The sequence below is a fragment of the Homarus americanus genome, unplaced genomic scaffold (genome assembly GCF_018991925.1).
Source record: "Homarus americanus isolate GMGI-L3 unplaced genomic scaffold, GMGI_Hamer_2.0 scaffold367, whole genome shotgun sequence".
NCBI lineage: Eukaryota > Metazoa > Arthropoda > Malacostraca > Decapoda > Nephropidae > Homarus > Homarus americanus.
This window is the reverse complement of record NW_024743709.1, coordinates 6,736,709-6,752,216: the sequence shown is the minus strand read 5'-3', so window position 1 is coordinate 6,752,216 and position 15,508 is coordinate 6,736,709. Positions and strand designations below refer to the sequence as shown.

The 15,508-nt window shown below is 36.9% G+C and overlaps 1 protein-coding gene across 1 annotated transcript; it reads right to left on the bottom strand.

The window, feature by feature from the left end:
* LOC121877226 (adenine DNA glycosylase-like) lies at positions 1–15,445 on the bottom strand. Its single transcript, XM_042382838.1, has 12 exons — positions 15,355–15,445; positions 14,271–14,453; positions 13,766–13,953; positions 12,995–13,186; positions 12,385–12,495; positions 12,113–12,260; positions 11,767–11,812; positions 10,995–11,116; positions 7,702–7,882; positions 7,224–7,344; positions 2,453–2,491; positions 1–340 (listed from the first exon to the last, which is right to left on the bottom strand). Exons 2-12 carry the CDS (start codon positions 14,449–14,451, stop codon positions 245–247), a joined length of 1,425 nt encoding a protein of 474 aa, XP_042238772.1. The 5' UTR covers positions 14,452–14,453; positions 15,355–15,445; the 3' UTR covers positions 1–244.
* Positions 15,446–15,508: the final 63 nt, after the last annotated feature.

Genomic DNA, 15,508 nt, shown 5'->3' with positions numbered 1-15,508 from the left:
TTTACTGACACTGATACATACAAATTATTAAGGAATTTATTAACAGATGATTGGAAAAAATTAAATTTTACATAAAATATACAGAACCGTACTGATAAAAAATTAATCTTTTTACTTTAAAACTCTTAATAAAAGTATCAAGCACTGTACAATATCTTCCCTTTGTACATTTCACTAAAAGTCTACTTAATGATCTTTTAAGTGAGAATTCTACATGTACCTGAACAACAATGATATAACTTTTTTATTTTTTCTTGGGAGCCGCTGTGAAAAACTGTGAGATGGTTTTCTGTTTCTTGGTATCGGGTGATTTTTCTACCAGCCCCATCTTCTTCTCATTCTATAAAATGAAAACAATGAAATACAGTTGTCATCAAAACTTATATACAACATAAGAAAAAACACTACGAACTATTAATATGACATTACGTACTTCTATCTGCACTTTCTCACTGTGTCTGAATCTGAGCATAATCTCTTCACTACAGGGATGCCACTTTTAATATTTTATTTGACAAATACCAGATGATTTTATTCAGCTAAGAAGGGACCCCTAGAATGCAAAAATAAAAGAATGGCATTTCAGTTATACAGTATTCATTTTCTAACATAACTATCAGAGTTCAGGATGAAATTTTACCTCACGTATTTTGCATCTAGACTCAATGCAAAGGCTAAGTGACAGTCAGTTCTGCTATAACGCGATAGTTGTGTTCTTGTAAAACATCGTGTTATAGAAATTCGTGTAATAGAAATAACAGGGCTTATGGAGAAAATAGGGTTAGGTGCAGATTACCACTCAAAATCGAAAAAAATTTTGTAGTTAGCCTAACACAAAGGATAGCACAGTCTAAATAAATGTTACATTCATATCTAGTAATGAAATCATACAGTAAATGTAACACTTACCTTGAAAAAATATGAATATAACTTGATGGGGGAGAAGGTTGATGTTGAGGTTGCAGACAGGATTTGACAGTTGTCATCGTCATCATCAGTATCATCATCAGGTGCAGTTTTTCTTTAGGTCCTCATATATTGGTAAGGCTTTCTCTTTAATGGTGAGGAAGCTGGTCCCAGATCGCTTTTTCGTTTGATCTTCTATCCAAACGCTTAGAAGCCATTCCATCTCCTCAAGTTCTTTGGCCGTGGTCTCACACTTTTGCTAGCACTCAAGGTTTTTCCAGCAATACAGCTTGCTTTAATCTTTGCTGCATTGTCTCTTATGGTGCGTAAAGTAGATTCCTTTATTCCCGTTGCACGCACAATATCACATGTTCTTTCCTTATTTTCAAAACGATTGACAACATCAAGCTTTTCTTCAAGTGTTATAGCCTTTCTTTTACGATCACCACCGGAAATGCGATCACCAGAACGCTTCCCGGAGACATTCTTCTTTTCCATAGTCACAAAATTGGAGAAACAGTAATCAGAAATCACTGAAGACGCTTAAAAATTTCACACGTGTTTCAGACTGATTGTGTGGAGTAAACAGAGCGCGCGGGTCTAAAACGCTACGTATTTTGTTTTTCACTCTTATTTAAAATTTTACAATTTACATATACTGTACAGGTATACTGTATACATAAATATTACATTAATTATTTCTGCAATTGTTCACAAACAAAACACATAAATCAATTGAACATGTGATGTCGAACGTGAACTGTAAACACTGCATAACCCCGCGCCAAGCGACAACACTGTACAGTACACTTTAAACGCTACGTATTTTGTTTTTCTCTCTTATTTAAAATTTTACAATTTACATATACTGTACAGGTATTTCTTCACAAACAAAACACATAAATCAATTGAGCATGTGATGTCGAACGTGAACTGTAAACACTGCATAACCCCGCGCCAAGCCACAACAACCTTTCGAGTGGAATCGTGTTAGAGCAAACGCGTTCGCGTTTTACAAATATTGTTCCTTTATTCATCAATCGCGTTAGAGCCAATTCGCGCTGTCAAAACACGCGTTATAGCAGAACTGACTGTATCCCCATTCTACCACTTGTGACTTTTATATCATACCTGTACGTAGGTCCACATGAAATCAAAAGTATCTGTGTACATTGGGTCCGGTGACTTTGTAAATGTTCAATATAGTACACCTATGCCACAATGTAACTACCAATATGAACCATGCTATATATTTTCTTCTGAATGTGCATATAATAACAATACTTACTATGGATAAAACAAAAATTGTTACTAGCAAGTGATATATGGCATTTTGCAATATCCATCGTTTGTGGTGTCAGATTGCTACATGCAAAATATGCACAGAAACTTTTTAATCATGTACACAAATGCTGACCTTTCATCTTAAAAAAAATTTGAAAATGGAACTTTCCTTCTAAACTATGAAGCTTTTACCTAAATCTAAATTTTCCTTTCTTGGCCAGTGTAAATATCAATTGAATTGTGCATCTTACAATAAACTAACCTTGTTCTTCTCTTCTGAAACTTCCACAGCTTTTAATACCTGGAAAGAATAAAATTGTACAATGTGTATTATTCTTTTCTTACCAATTACTATAAATAACGTGAACCTCAAACAATAAACCAACTGTTGATTCACCTGAACCCTGAGAAGTCAACCAAGATCTGAATATACAGTAAAAAGAAGTTCTGGAATGTGAGGCATAAGTTAAAAACTAAATTTATAAATAATTTTTTCAGTGCAGAGACAAATCAAGATACCGGTGATTTTGTTCAAAATCTTAGTACTGTATAGGTACTCCTGTGCATGCCGATGTCCGAATTTATTGTCAACAGTTCGAGTGCGGAATAACTAGCGGTCAAAATGATGCTTGGAAGATTTTAATGACATTTTACTCAATGCTAATTACTGTATTCGCCAACTATATTGGTTTCCGAGGTGATTAGTTAGTGATTTTATGTTATTGTGGATCTACAGGACTTAATTGATGAAATTAATCCCACCAAATTTCAAATTTGAGAGAAAATCATATTTGGGTGAAAAAACGCGTAAGGGTTTCAAGGCAGACACAAAATGCAATATATGCGATTTTGTTCAAAATCTCAGTATAGGTACTCCTGAGCATGCCGATTCCGAATCTATTATCGACAGTTCGATTGAGGAATAATTAGTGGTACTAATGACACTTGAAATATTTTAATGACATTTTTCTCAATGCTTATTTCCGTACTTGTACTTGCCAAATATTAGTTTCAAAGGTGATTGGTTGGCTCTTTTATGTTCTTCTGGATGTACTTACCAGTAATTACTGAAATTAATCCCACTAAATTTCAAGTCTGAGAGAAATCATATTTAGGTGAAAAAACGCTTAAGGGTCCCCCTTAGAGATTTTTTTCAGGGCCGAAACAAATCACGATATATGCGGTTTTGTTTAAAATCACAGTATAGGTACTCCTGAGCATGTCGATTCCGAATCTATTATCAACAGTTCGATTGCAGAATAATTAGTGGTCATAGTGCTTGTTAGGTTTTAATGAAAATTTTTTCAATTCTAATTACAGTATACTGCACTCGCCAACTAATGGTTTCTGAGGCAATTGGTTGGAGTTTTTATGCTCTTCTTGATGTATTTAATTAAAGAAATTAATCCCATCAGATTTAAAATGTGAGAGATTTGTTTCGGCCCGAAAAAATCTGTAACTAGGAACCCTTACGCGTTTTTCCACCCAAATATGATTTTCTCTCAGACTTGAAATTTGGTGGGATTAATTTCAGTAATTAAGTACATCCAGAAGAACATAACAACACCAACCAAATACCTGAGAAACCAATAGTTGGCGAGTAATGAAATACAGGTAAGCATTGAGAAAAATTTCATTAAAATAGTCCAAGCATCATTACGACCACTAATTATTCCGCAATCGAACTGTCGATGATAGGATCGGAATCAGCATGCTCAGGAGTACTTATACTGTGATTTTGAACAAAATCACGTATATCGCGTTTTGTCTCGACCCTGGAAAAAACGTGTAAGGGGGGAAGGGAACCTTACACGTTTTTTCACCCAAATATGATTTTCTCTCAGACTTGAAATTTGGTGGTAATAATTTCAGTAATTAAATACATCCATACGAACATAAAAACACCAACCAATCACCTTGGAAACCAATAGTTGGTGAGTACTGAAATAAGCATTGAGAAAAATTTCAATAAAATATTCCAAGGGTCATTACGACCATTAATTATTCCACAATCGAACTGTCGATAATAGATTCGGAATCAACATGCTCAGGAGTACCTATACTATGATTTTCTAACAAATCGCAAATATCGCGATTTGTCTCGGCCCTGAATACGGTATATGATTTTCTCTCAGATCTGAAATTTGGTGGGATTAATTTCAGTAATACACCTTTTTTCAATTGCAATTGAACAAAGTTACTTTTGGTTTCAACATCTTCGAATGGAATCAACATTCTTACACTTGATTAATAACAATCTTTACTTTCCGTTCAACAATCATCCAAAACTTTTCAACAGTCGTTCAACACGTGACAATGTTTACTTGCTTTCAACAATCGTCTCATTCTTCATTGACAATTCACTAATACTTTCAACATTTTACAAAACTAAGTAACAATCTTTAAAACATCATAACTATGCAAAAAGTTTATGTTTTGGTGTTTTTCGTAGATCGAAAGACTAGTTGATCTAATTCGAACTTTTGAAGCAAGTAACGAATCACCGAGTCGAGATGGTGTGCTACACACTCAGTATTTTCATTACGAGTGTGCAGCTTCTCCCGTATACAGTTCGTCGCCGAGCCCCTCCAGCATGCCAAGGAGGCACCGAATTGCGCGGCACCAGCAAGATTACATCGAGGCCTGGCGAGCCGCATCAAGATCAGAGTTGCAGCAGCTCTTGAGTTCATGCGACCATTTGCACACTTATCAGCAGTATACCAAATGCCAAAGGAAGCCGAAGCGGCTCACGCAGGAAGCAGACACAAGATCATCGACAATGAAACTCTGGATCTAATAGTGATGCTGCTTGAAGCAAACCCTATGATGACCTTGAGAGAGATAAAGGAGGAGGTCATGGATATATTTCCTACAAAACCACATTTCAGTGAGGTAACGCTTTCGCGTTATTTGGAGGGGGAACTGATATCACTGAAAATGTCCCGTGACTCCCCAGCAGAAAGAAATTCTCCCGCAGTAAAGGAGGCGAGACACGCATACGCTACGTGGATGCTGGCAACGGGTCTACAGCAGCAACTAGTATACATTGATGAGACAGGTATGTAATTATGTAACCACTTATCAACTATCTGTAGTATGTACTACATAATTACTTAAGTAAACTGTATGTAACGAGTGAGTATTTAATATTGACCTCAGTTTGATGCATCGTACAACTTTCCTTGTGTTAATGTTTAATTACATTACAGTATGACTACATACACTGATGTTTCATTTCCAGGGTTCAATCTGTGGACCAAGAGGACGTACGGCAGGGCAAGACGCGGGGAGCGTGTGCATCGCGCCGTTGGTGGACAGCGTGGCAGAAACACGACAGTGATTGCTGCGATAGCTGAACACTGTGGAATACTCTATCACGAAATTCACTATGGTTCAGTGACGAAGGAAGTATTCAGTGATTTCATCGCATCACTTGCAGCAATAATCGGAGACGCAAGATCCATACTTGTTCTAGACAACTCTCCAATTCACAACGGTATCGCAGCAGTCTATCCCGAGCTGAATTTTAAATTTCTCCCTCCATACTCTCCTTGCTTGAACCCCATAGAAAACTGTTTCTCTGTGTTTAAATCATACCTGAAGCAGTAACTCCACCGTGAAGCTCCACGGTGCAACGCAGCCCACGCCAGGCAAGAAGGAGTGACCCTCAATACACTGAGGGAGAACATTTTGCAAGTTGGCATGGAATTTGCACTGCCTAGTGTCATGGAACATGTTGTGTCACAGAACTATAACCATGTCAACACCTACTTGGTTCAATGTATTGAGCGCCGAGACATCTTCAATTGATATACAGTAGGTCTACAGTAATAGAGTATAACCTACTGCCTTACCATTTGTTCCACTTGAAACAATTCACAACAAAAACCTTCTATACACTCATGGGTTCTTTTTTACCTGACAGGTTACTATTCGTGAGGCAGAGGAGGAAGGCAAGTCAACGGGATGCTGATATGACACTCCTCTCCCCAATCCCACTACCCCTCCCACCCTCACCTACCTCCATCCCTACCTTACAGCCAGGCAGAAACAACCCACCAAGGTGTACGAGGCCTTTACTGTGAATTGCTTCGTGGAAGTATCATGACACCAATGTATTTAGCTATTAGTATAAGGCCCTTTTTTCTTTGTTTCTTTTTAAGCAATCGTATGTTTTATGTAGCTACTACATACTAAAGACTAAAGACATTACATAATTACATATGTTTATACCAGAATTCATTGTGTTGTTGATGTTTGTGTAAGTATACTCAAAAATTAAATATTCATGGCTGTTACTGATTTTAAAGATTGTTGAATAAATTCTTTCCAATGATGATTGTTTCAGTCGCATTGTTGAAAAGTTTGGTTGACTGTTGAATGCAATCGGAGATATGTGGCTGTTGAAAGGTTTTGTAAATTGTCAAATCAAAATAACTGATTGTTGAATGGATTCAGAAAATAGTTGAAAGCAAATAGAAATTTGTCATTCCAAAATCTTGATTGTTAAAGGCAAGTGGTCAATTGTTCAATTGCAAATGAAAGAAGGTGTAAGTACATCCAGAAGAACATAACAACACCAACCAATCACCTGAGAAACCAATAGTTGGCGAGTACTGAAATAAGCATTGAGAAAAACTGTCATTAAAATATTCCAAGCATCATTACGACCACTAATTATTCCGAAATCAAACTGTCGATGATAGCTACGGAATTGACATGCTCAGGAATACCTATACTGTACTGAGATTTTGAACAAAATCGCATATATCGCGATTGGTCTCGGCCCTGAAAAAATCTGTAAAGAGGGGTACACCTTTTTTCATCCAAATATTATTTTTTTCTCAGACTTGAAATTTGGTGGGATTAATTTCAAGTGTGCGTGTCTACGTTGCCTGACATCATCATCGAATAGAGGAACACTGGGACTATGGAATGACATAGAATATGGGAAATTGAGCAACACAGTGATACTCCCTCGCTAATGTAAACACCGCATACTACAGTGCTGTGTTAAGTGAGACCCCTTATACCTTCTTCATGGCAGTTGATGTAGCAGAGGTGACGAACTCTTTTCTGGTCATCCACTGGCCACCTTGGTATCGTGATGGCCAAGTTAACCCTTTTTGATCATCCAGTAAGATTTTGTACACCCTGAATATCAAACAGAAATGTTACTGGATATACTACTCACACACACACACATACATATAAAAATAATCATTTTTTTTTGTACAGTTGCCTTCAATTACTTTTTGTATATTTGGTACATTTCAGTACAGTGGCTGGCATGTTTTGTGAGATGTGACAACTCTGTGGAAGGCTTATCTACCATTCTTAGTCTGGTTATTACTGTAAAGTTCCTTCGGGGCTATTTTAGTAGTTTTAATACTATGCAAACAAACATAGACTGCCACATCAAAATATGCACCAGACAATGCACTTGGTATAGGTGCAGATGATTGAACATGTTTTATTAACAAACCCAAATTAAACAATACTTTTTCTTACTTGTATGTCTGCCTAATGTGAGAGAAAATGTGGATAACATCAGCAACAAAAATTCTTGAAGAAGACAATGAACTTGGAACAGCAAACTGGTTGATTAATTGCTCAGTTACTTCTTTCTCTTGATGACTGTCACCATCTGTCAATGCAATGCTTGGAAACTCCCATAAATTTGCTAATAAACCTGTAGAAATAAATAAAATATTGTATACACAGACAATCAACTTAAAAGTATGTATAAAATACACTGAAAACTCTACTTTAAACTTCTAAAATCAAAATATACAAATATCCAAAAAAAAATCATATATTTCCAATCATACAAACACATACCAGTAATCATTCTGCCACTCCTATACTCACAGCACTAAGACAGAACTTTCAACAAATAATCTAGATTACAATATTCTATGTGGGACAAATATGATGAAAAATTACATTACAGTGGTCCCTCGGTTAACGAATGCCTCGGTTAACGAAATTTCGGTTAACGAATTACCTTCCATAAGAATATTCAATTTGGTTAACGAACAAAAATTCGGTTAACGAAATTCTTACGAAAATGGTTTGACATGCTTTGGCTTGCTCACCAGCTGGAAGATTAGTCCGCCAATACAGAAATCGGTTCTAGGGCTTACATTCGTTAAAATTGGAGTAAATATCAAGAAGGTTGTACAATTCAATAATTTTCCAAGTTTTATATTAATTTTTTTAGTCATTTTAACACTTATTTAACATAATTACAGTACAGGGAACTAGTTTTTGGTGCGCCCAACAGCCACTTCACTCACCCATCAAGGCCTCAGTTGGTGTCTCTGTTCAGTGGAGGAAACATCTTGCTTGTGGGTCTCTTGAACACAGAGTATTTTTACGTACAATTATTGGTCATTCTGAAATTTATTTAACATATTGACAATATATAGTGCAGTGCAGTGTTGAATTAAGTGCAGTGCAGTGTTGAATTAAGTGCAGTGCAGTGTTGAATTAAGTGCAGTGCAGTGTTGAATTAAGTGCAGTGCAGTGTTGAATTACACCTAGTGAACTTAAAATTTTATGGGTGAAATGGCATCAAGCATGGGGTGATTTCTCTTTCACCCCCACTTCCTTCTCTTCTCCCTTCTCCTCCACCCCCACTTCTAATTCCCATCATCATCATCATCATCATCAACCAGGAGCCTTCTACATACACACCTCAACGTAAGTGTACTTTACTGCATTTTTTTTTTACTTTGTATGTAATTTTCGGTGAGCTGGAACCAATTACAGTCAGTTCTGCTATAACGCGATAGTTGTGTTCTTGTAAAACATCGTGTTATAGAAATTTGCGTAATAGAAATAACAGGGCTTATGGAGAAAATAGGGTTAGGTGCAGATTACTACTCGAAATCGAAAAAAATTTAGTAGTTAGCCTAACACAAAGGATAGCACAGTCTAAATAAATGTTACATTCATATCTAATAATGAAATCATACAGTAAATGTAACACTTTATCTTGAAAAAATATGAATATAACTTGATGGGGGAGAAGGGTGATTTTGAGGTTGATAACATCGAGCTTCTCTTCAAGGGTTATAGCCTTTCTTTTACGATCATCACCGAGAATGCGATCACCAGAACGCTTCTTGGATATATTCTTCTTTACCATATTCACAGTTAATACCACAAAATTGGAGAAATAGTAAGCAAAAATCGCGTTACAGTAAACAAGCGTTCGCGTTATACAAATATCGTTCCTCTATTCATAAATCGCGTTAGAGCCAATTCGCGCTGTCAAAACACGCGTTATAGCAGAACTTACTGTACCCAAAATGCCATTGAAACAATGGTTTCGGTTAACGAAATTTTAGATTAATGAACGACCTTCTGGAACGAATTGTGTTCGTTAACCGAGGGACCACTGTACAAAATATAAGTCTACAAATGTTATTAAGTCTCGATTACAAAAGTACAGTACACCCGGATTATTCGGCGATTTTTATTTCACGGTCCTCTATTATTCGCGGATGACTCCCTGGATGTACTGTACCCAAGAATGTTTGCAGGTAGTTTGGAAATTACCGACATTTTTGCAGCCGGGACAGGGAGCCATTCGTTCTAGAGACAGTAATTTCCTTTACCTGTATTGTATATATACTGTATATACACACACACACACACACACACACATATATACAATACATACATGTATATATAATCAAACAAATTTATTAAAAATGTGAGTCTACCCTCAAGTCTACTTCGTGCTTTGTTATTAATAAAGCATGGGGCAGACTGTCACATTTTTAATCAATTTGTTTTGGATTATTTATCTGTATATGTTTTGTGTGTGTGTCTACACTCACACGCATATATACAATACAGGTAAAGAAAATTACTGTCTCTAGAACGAATGGCTCCCTGTCCCAACCGCAAAAATTCCAGCAACTTTAAAACTACCCACAGATATTCTTGAGTACATCCAGGGTGTCATCCGCAAATAATATGAGGACAGCAAAATAAAAATCTGCGAATTATCCGGGCGTACTGTACAGGTAAAAGAAATAATCGTCCTAAGGGCAAACAACTAAAGGGAATACACATTTCTTTGTACACAAGTAAAAATGTACCCCCCCACCCGGTCAGCAAATGTTATTCGCGGATTGGGCGATTCGCGGCCATTTTGAGAACCTATACCTCGCGAATTTGGAGGGCATGCTGTACTGATATTAAGAGTCTAACACGATCTATAAAACAACAAAAACTTTAAAAAAATTTTAAGCTTAGATATAATGGCAAAATACATTCCATCCAGCAGCACATAGAATTTGGCAGATGCTCCTCTGAAATCAGGCGACTGAGCATCTAACCCACAGGTGATAAATCCATATGACCTTATAATTGGTGTCATACTCACAGTTGACCTGGTTAATAATACAGTAGTGGTCACCAGCACTACTGTACTTCCAAGGTGTGTCACATGTAGAATATTGTGTCAGGTCAATGTAGCACACAGGACTTGGATAAGTTAAGGGTGAGCTTTGGACACACTTGAGGGATGGGCACAAGTAACTTTGAAATTTTGAAAATTATCTTGAGAAATAATGTATCATAGACTACATTACAAAATGAAAAGAATATATGAGAAAAAAAAAGAAGTAAAGATTGGGACATCACTTAAAGATTAGCCTCCTTATTTCATATTGAGATTAATCACCCTAAAGCTAACCTAACACCCCAGACGTATCACTAGAGTTTAATCATCCGGAGCAATAACTTAAAGAGCATCTAATCTTCACATAAACAGTATTAAGTCTCACCTTTCTTGGGTCGCTGTACTAGGAGCATCTCTCCACTGTTACCCTGCAACACTACAACAGCTGATGCCTTCTGTCTTGACTGAGTCTTCTGAGCTTTACGGGGATAGTTCTGAACACCAAGACTGTGGATAAAATTACCATAATGAGCAAATAAACTTTTTTCTTTACATAAATCAATTGTTCATGTACAGTAGATACACCAAAGGTACTACTACACCCTACAGTAATGAAGGTTAGGTTATACAAAATGTCTTCTCATTAATTAAAATCATCCCATCATACACAACTACAGTATCTAGTTCCTCTCTCTGTCTCCGCTATTTGTTCTGTTCTTACTCTCCAACACTGGCTATGTTATATTTTTCTCAGGTTTACATTATAAGTTAAAAATATTTGTCATTTTCTTTTATGGTTTCACTACTTAAGTTTTCCATCTTTTCCTTCCCTTTACTTTCTACATTTTATATAGTAAGTTTACTGAAGTTATTACAGTACGTACATTCGCTCCAAAAGGTATCCTTACAATTTTAAGTGAGACGATTTGACACAACGAACGAAGGATTTTGACAACCCTACAGAGACAAAAGGAGTCGCAGTGTTCATTTTGAAATTCATCAGACACCTCCATAAAAATACCTCCTGGAGTGAGTATACACATAATGATAACTAACTACCTAATATGGGAAAATGAATCACAATACTGGGTTAAAGTCACAGGAATCCTACAGCATAGAACGCAGTGGGATCACAGTCTAAACTAAGGCTGCTTCACCTGCTGTCCCAGTCCTCCTTGCGAAGACACAGGGCACACTCAGGCACTGCAATGGGGGATAAGAGTGTCATCAAAAATCACTAAAACCAGTGTTAGTTTTTCACTCATACTTTCCTCAATGACAAATTCTATCACATTCAGTTTATAACCAAATTACAGTGAAACTTCTGTACAACAGACTTTCTCCCCCCACATAATCTGTTTGATGGGGATTTCACATTTAATGGACCCTCGATAGAAAAGGACTCTCATCTCTATATAGTTCGTTAAATAAAGGCGTCACTGCAGTATATATAAAAAATTAAGAGAAAGGCAAAAGACATACTGTACATAGGGATGGACTCACAGCATTCAATGTCAGGAACAGCAGAGGATTCTGAGGGCATCTTTCTCTTCTTAAAATGATTGGTTATGGATGCCCTTTCCTGTTGGTCTCCACTCCGATGATGGGAGACGCAGTGAACACTAAGAGGACACGAGTTACAACTGGGGTTCTGAAATACAGCCATACCAGATCATATTTGTGTGTATGTGTGCGTGTTACTTCACAATAAATCCGTCTATCCATCCATCCCAAGTAGTTATCGGGTCAAGTTTTACAGAAGTTGTGGTTATTACCTTAGGTGTGCAGACAGTGGCTCCAAATTCCATCATTGCTTGGTTAAAATCTCCTGGTCTGTCCGAGTCAACTAACTGGTTGGCCAAAGTCCACATGTGCTCTGTTGTTGACTGGAAACATAAATACATGCAACAATAAAAGTAAAACAAAGACGAATACAATCATAAAATGGACAAAACTATTAAGAAGAATTAAAAGATAAAATTATGGTGATAGAAGGGAGATGACAAAACAGAAACCTAACCTAACCCTCACTCTTTTGATGCAGTCATTATTTCAGTACAAGCAGAGACTTATTATACTAGCAAGGGAGCCATACAAGTTGGCACAATATTTCAACAAGTGTTATGTGTTGTTACTGTAGATATCATTACACTTTATGGTACTGTATGGGGGAAAATAAAAACCTTTAATTTTAGTGAGTTCTGTACATGCCATTTCTCTTGTCAGTAATATCTTTTGCCATAAAATCTCTATTACTCTTTCGTATATGCATTCTGTTTACCCGTCACTGCACACAGGCCAACATCACCCACCAGCAAAAAATGCAAATACCTGTCAAATAACCAAAGAAAAACAAACATAATTGGTTAATCATTATTCCCTTACCTGCAGAGTGATGTCCGCACCAATCCCTCTAACGCGAGCAAACACCCTGTTAACATTGCCGTCAACAACACCAACACCACAGCCCAGAGCAATGGACGCTATAGCACTCCCTGAGTAGCGACCAATACCCGGCAGGTGCTGAATGAGTGAGTCGCGATCATCTGGAAACTCACCATCCAGTTCCTTCACTACCTGAGAGTTAAGAAGATTACATAGTACGGTAAATTACAACACTGACAGATAAGTTCATATATCTGCTTAATATGTGTGTGTGTGTGTGTATGTATTTGTACTTTTAAAGGAGTCATACAACAATACTGATACCAATCTCCATATTCATTCCTACAAAATGTATGCAATAGCCCTGTTGCCTCTCCTCCTGAACCACAAACCCTGACATTCAGACTCGTGAAACTGAAAGCATTTATGGATAGACTGGAGCATCAGTATCTTCTAATTCAGGTTCATGAGTCTCCTTCTCCTTGTTTGTGGAGCAGAAGAGGCAACAGGGTTTTGGAATGTGGGATGACTAGACTGTATAAGACTGTGTGAACCAGTACTGCACATAACATTTTTTTCAAACATTCAAGCCTTTTCCTTCTATAACACAAGGTGACTGGGAGCATGAATGAATGTACTGTACACACACACACACACACAACACATGCATACAGACACACACAACACACAGGCTCTCCCTTCACTTGCTGTCATTCAATAATTCTTACAGCTGTATGAAATATAAATCTTATCAATATACTGCTCACCAACCTTGACTGCACCCTCGTGAAGTCTTCGAGCTCGGGAATAATACCCCAAACCGGCCCAGACCTGATTGACCTCCTCAAGGGTAGCTCTGGCCAGATCTTCCACCGTTGGCCATTTTGCCATCCATTTCACGAAATAGCTGACCACTGTACTAACTTGAGTCTGTTGCAGCATGATCTCAGACACCCAAACTACAATGCAAGTGTTCACATAAATTTTACAGACATAAAATAACACACCAAGTAATGTTAATCACGGTGAAACCTCTATTTAATGAACTATATGGTGAAGAAAGCTCATTATATCGAGAGTTCGTCAGATGTGAAACCTCTATTTAACGGACTATATGGTGAAGAAAGTCCATTACTGTATATCGGAGGTCCGTTAGATGTGACACCTCCATCTAACGCACTATATGGAGGGAAAAGTTTGTTGTATGGAGGTTTCACTGTACAGTATAAGAGAATTTTGACGAGTAAATAAACAAGGTGGATCGACTATACTGTACCTGCATAAGCCCTCTTACTGCGGTCAGGTTCGGTGGCAGCGATGGTACGCCATGGTAACACACGATGGTTGGCATCGTACCACGTTAGAAGTTTCTGTCGTACTGTCACAACCTCATCCTCAGTAAACTGGTGTAAGCTTCCTATTACTGCTGCTGAAGCTTTTTTGACGTTTTTAACCATAACTGAAATGAATAATAATAATAATAATAATAATAATAATAATAATAATAATAATAATAACAATAATAATAACAAAATAAGGTAAAGGTGTAGATAATGGCTACCACCAGAAGGAATTGTCCGAATTGGTTGAAAATTTGTCTACACACTAATATCATGATATTAAACACAAATGGAAACGACAATGCATAGAACCTGACCTAACATACCCATAGGTTCGGTATGTTAGGTCAGGTTCTATTAGGATCTATGCATTATTGTGTTAATTTATGTGTTAAACGACTTACCTAAATATTGAGGTTGATTATACATCAGCAACGGCGAGGAGGAATTTGTGGGAAGCGTTCACCATCATTTAGGAAAGGTCTCTCGAAGAGGGATTCAGCGAGGTTAACAACAAAAATGACGTTAGAAGAATTGTGAAGCGGGATAGTGAATAAAAAATAAAAAAATACTTAAAAATCATAATAGAAAGTTGTCGTTTCTTTTAATATACTTAAAATCGCCAAAACAATAAATCCAGCAAAAAATAGAGAAAATCAACAAACAACTTCTGGTGGTAGCCGTTATCTACACCTTACCTAAAATAATAATAATACAGGTAAATAGGTTAGTTAGGTTAGGGAGTTAATTACGATGATTTTGTATTACTCAAGGTATGATAAATAAGGCATAACCCACTCATACTAATCTACTTTACCTTAATATATTGTTAAATCATCATAATATTATTGGTTCATGTATAGATGTGGAAGATAAGTTAAAAAAAATTAAGTTTGAAGGGAAATTCATTACGAAAATAAGATGAAATATTCTCCCTCGTATTAAACTTATCATACATTGAGTCTCGCCGCCTCAATATAACCCATAATGGTATATAAGAGTTAAAATTATCTACTTTACCTGTATATTAAGTCAAATACAACTGTTAGCTGGTGGTTGTGGAGATAATGGTGTTAATATAAAGAACAACAGGTCGTCCTTGCCGCCACGACTGTCACTTAAGGATAACAGGCTAAAACATAATTATTTTTATATATCATGTATTTCCTAGTTA

Bases quoted from the DNA above. Each gene is read 5' to 3' on its own strand.
- LOC121877226 (XM_042382838.1), bottom strand. From the start codon at position 14,451: ATGGTTAAAAACGTCAAAAAAGCTTCAGCAGCAGTAATAGGAAGCTTA. The intron at 13,954-14,270 runs GTACAGTATAGT...CTTGCATTGTAG, and splicing joins CAGTAAGAGGGCTTATGCAG to TTTGGGTGTCTGAGATCATG. The intron at 12,261-12,384 runs GTAATAACCACA...GCTGTATTTCAG, and splicing joins CCACTGTCTGCACACCTAAG to AACCCCAGTTGTAACTCGTG.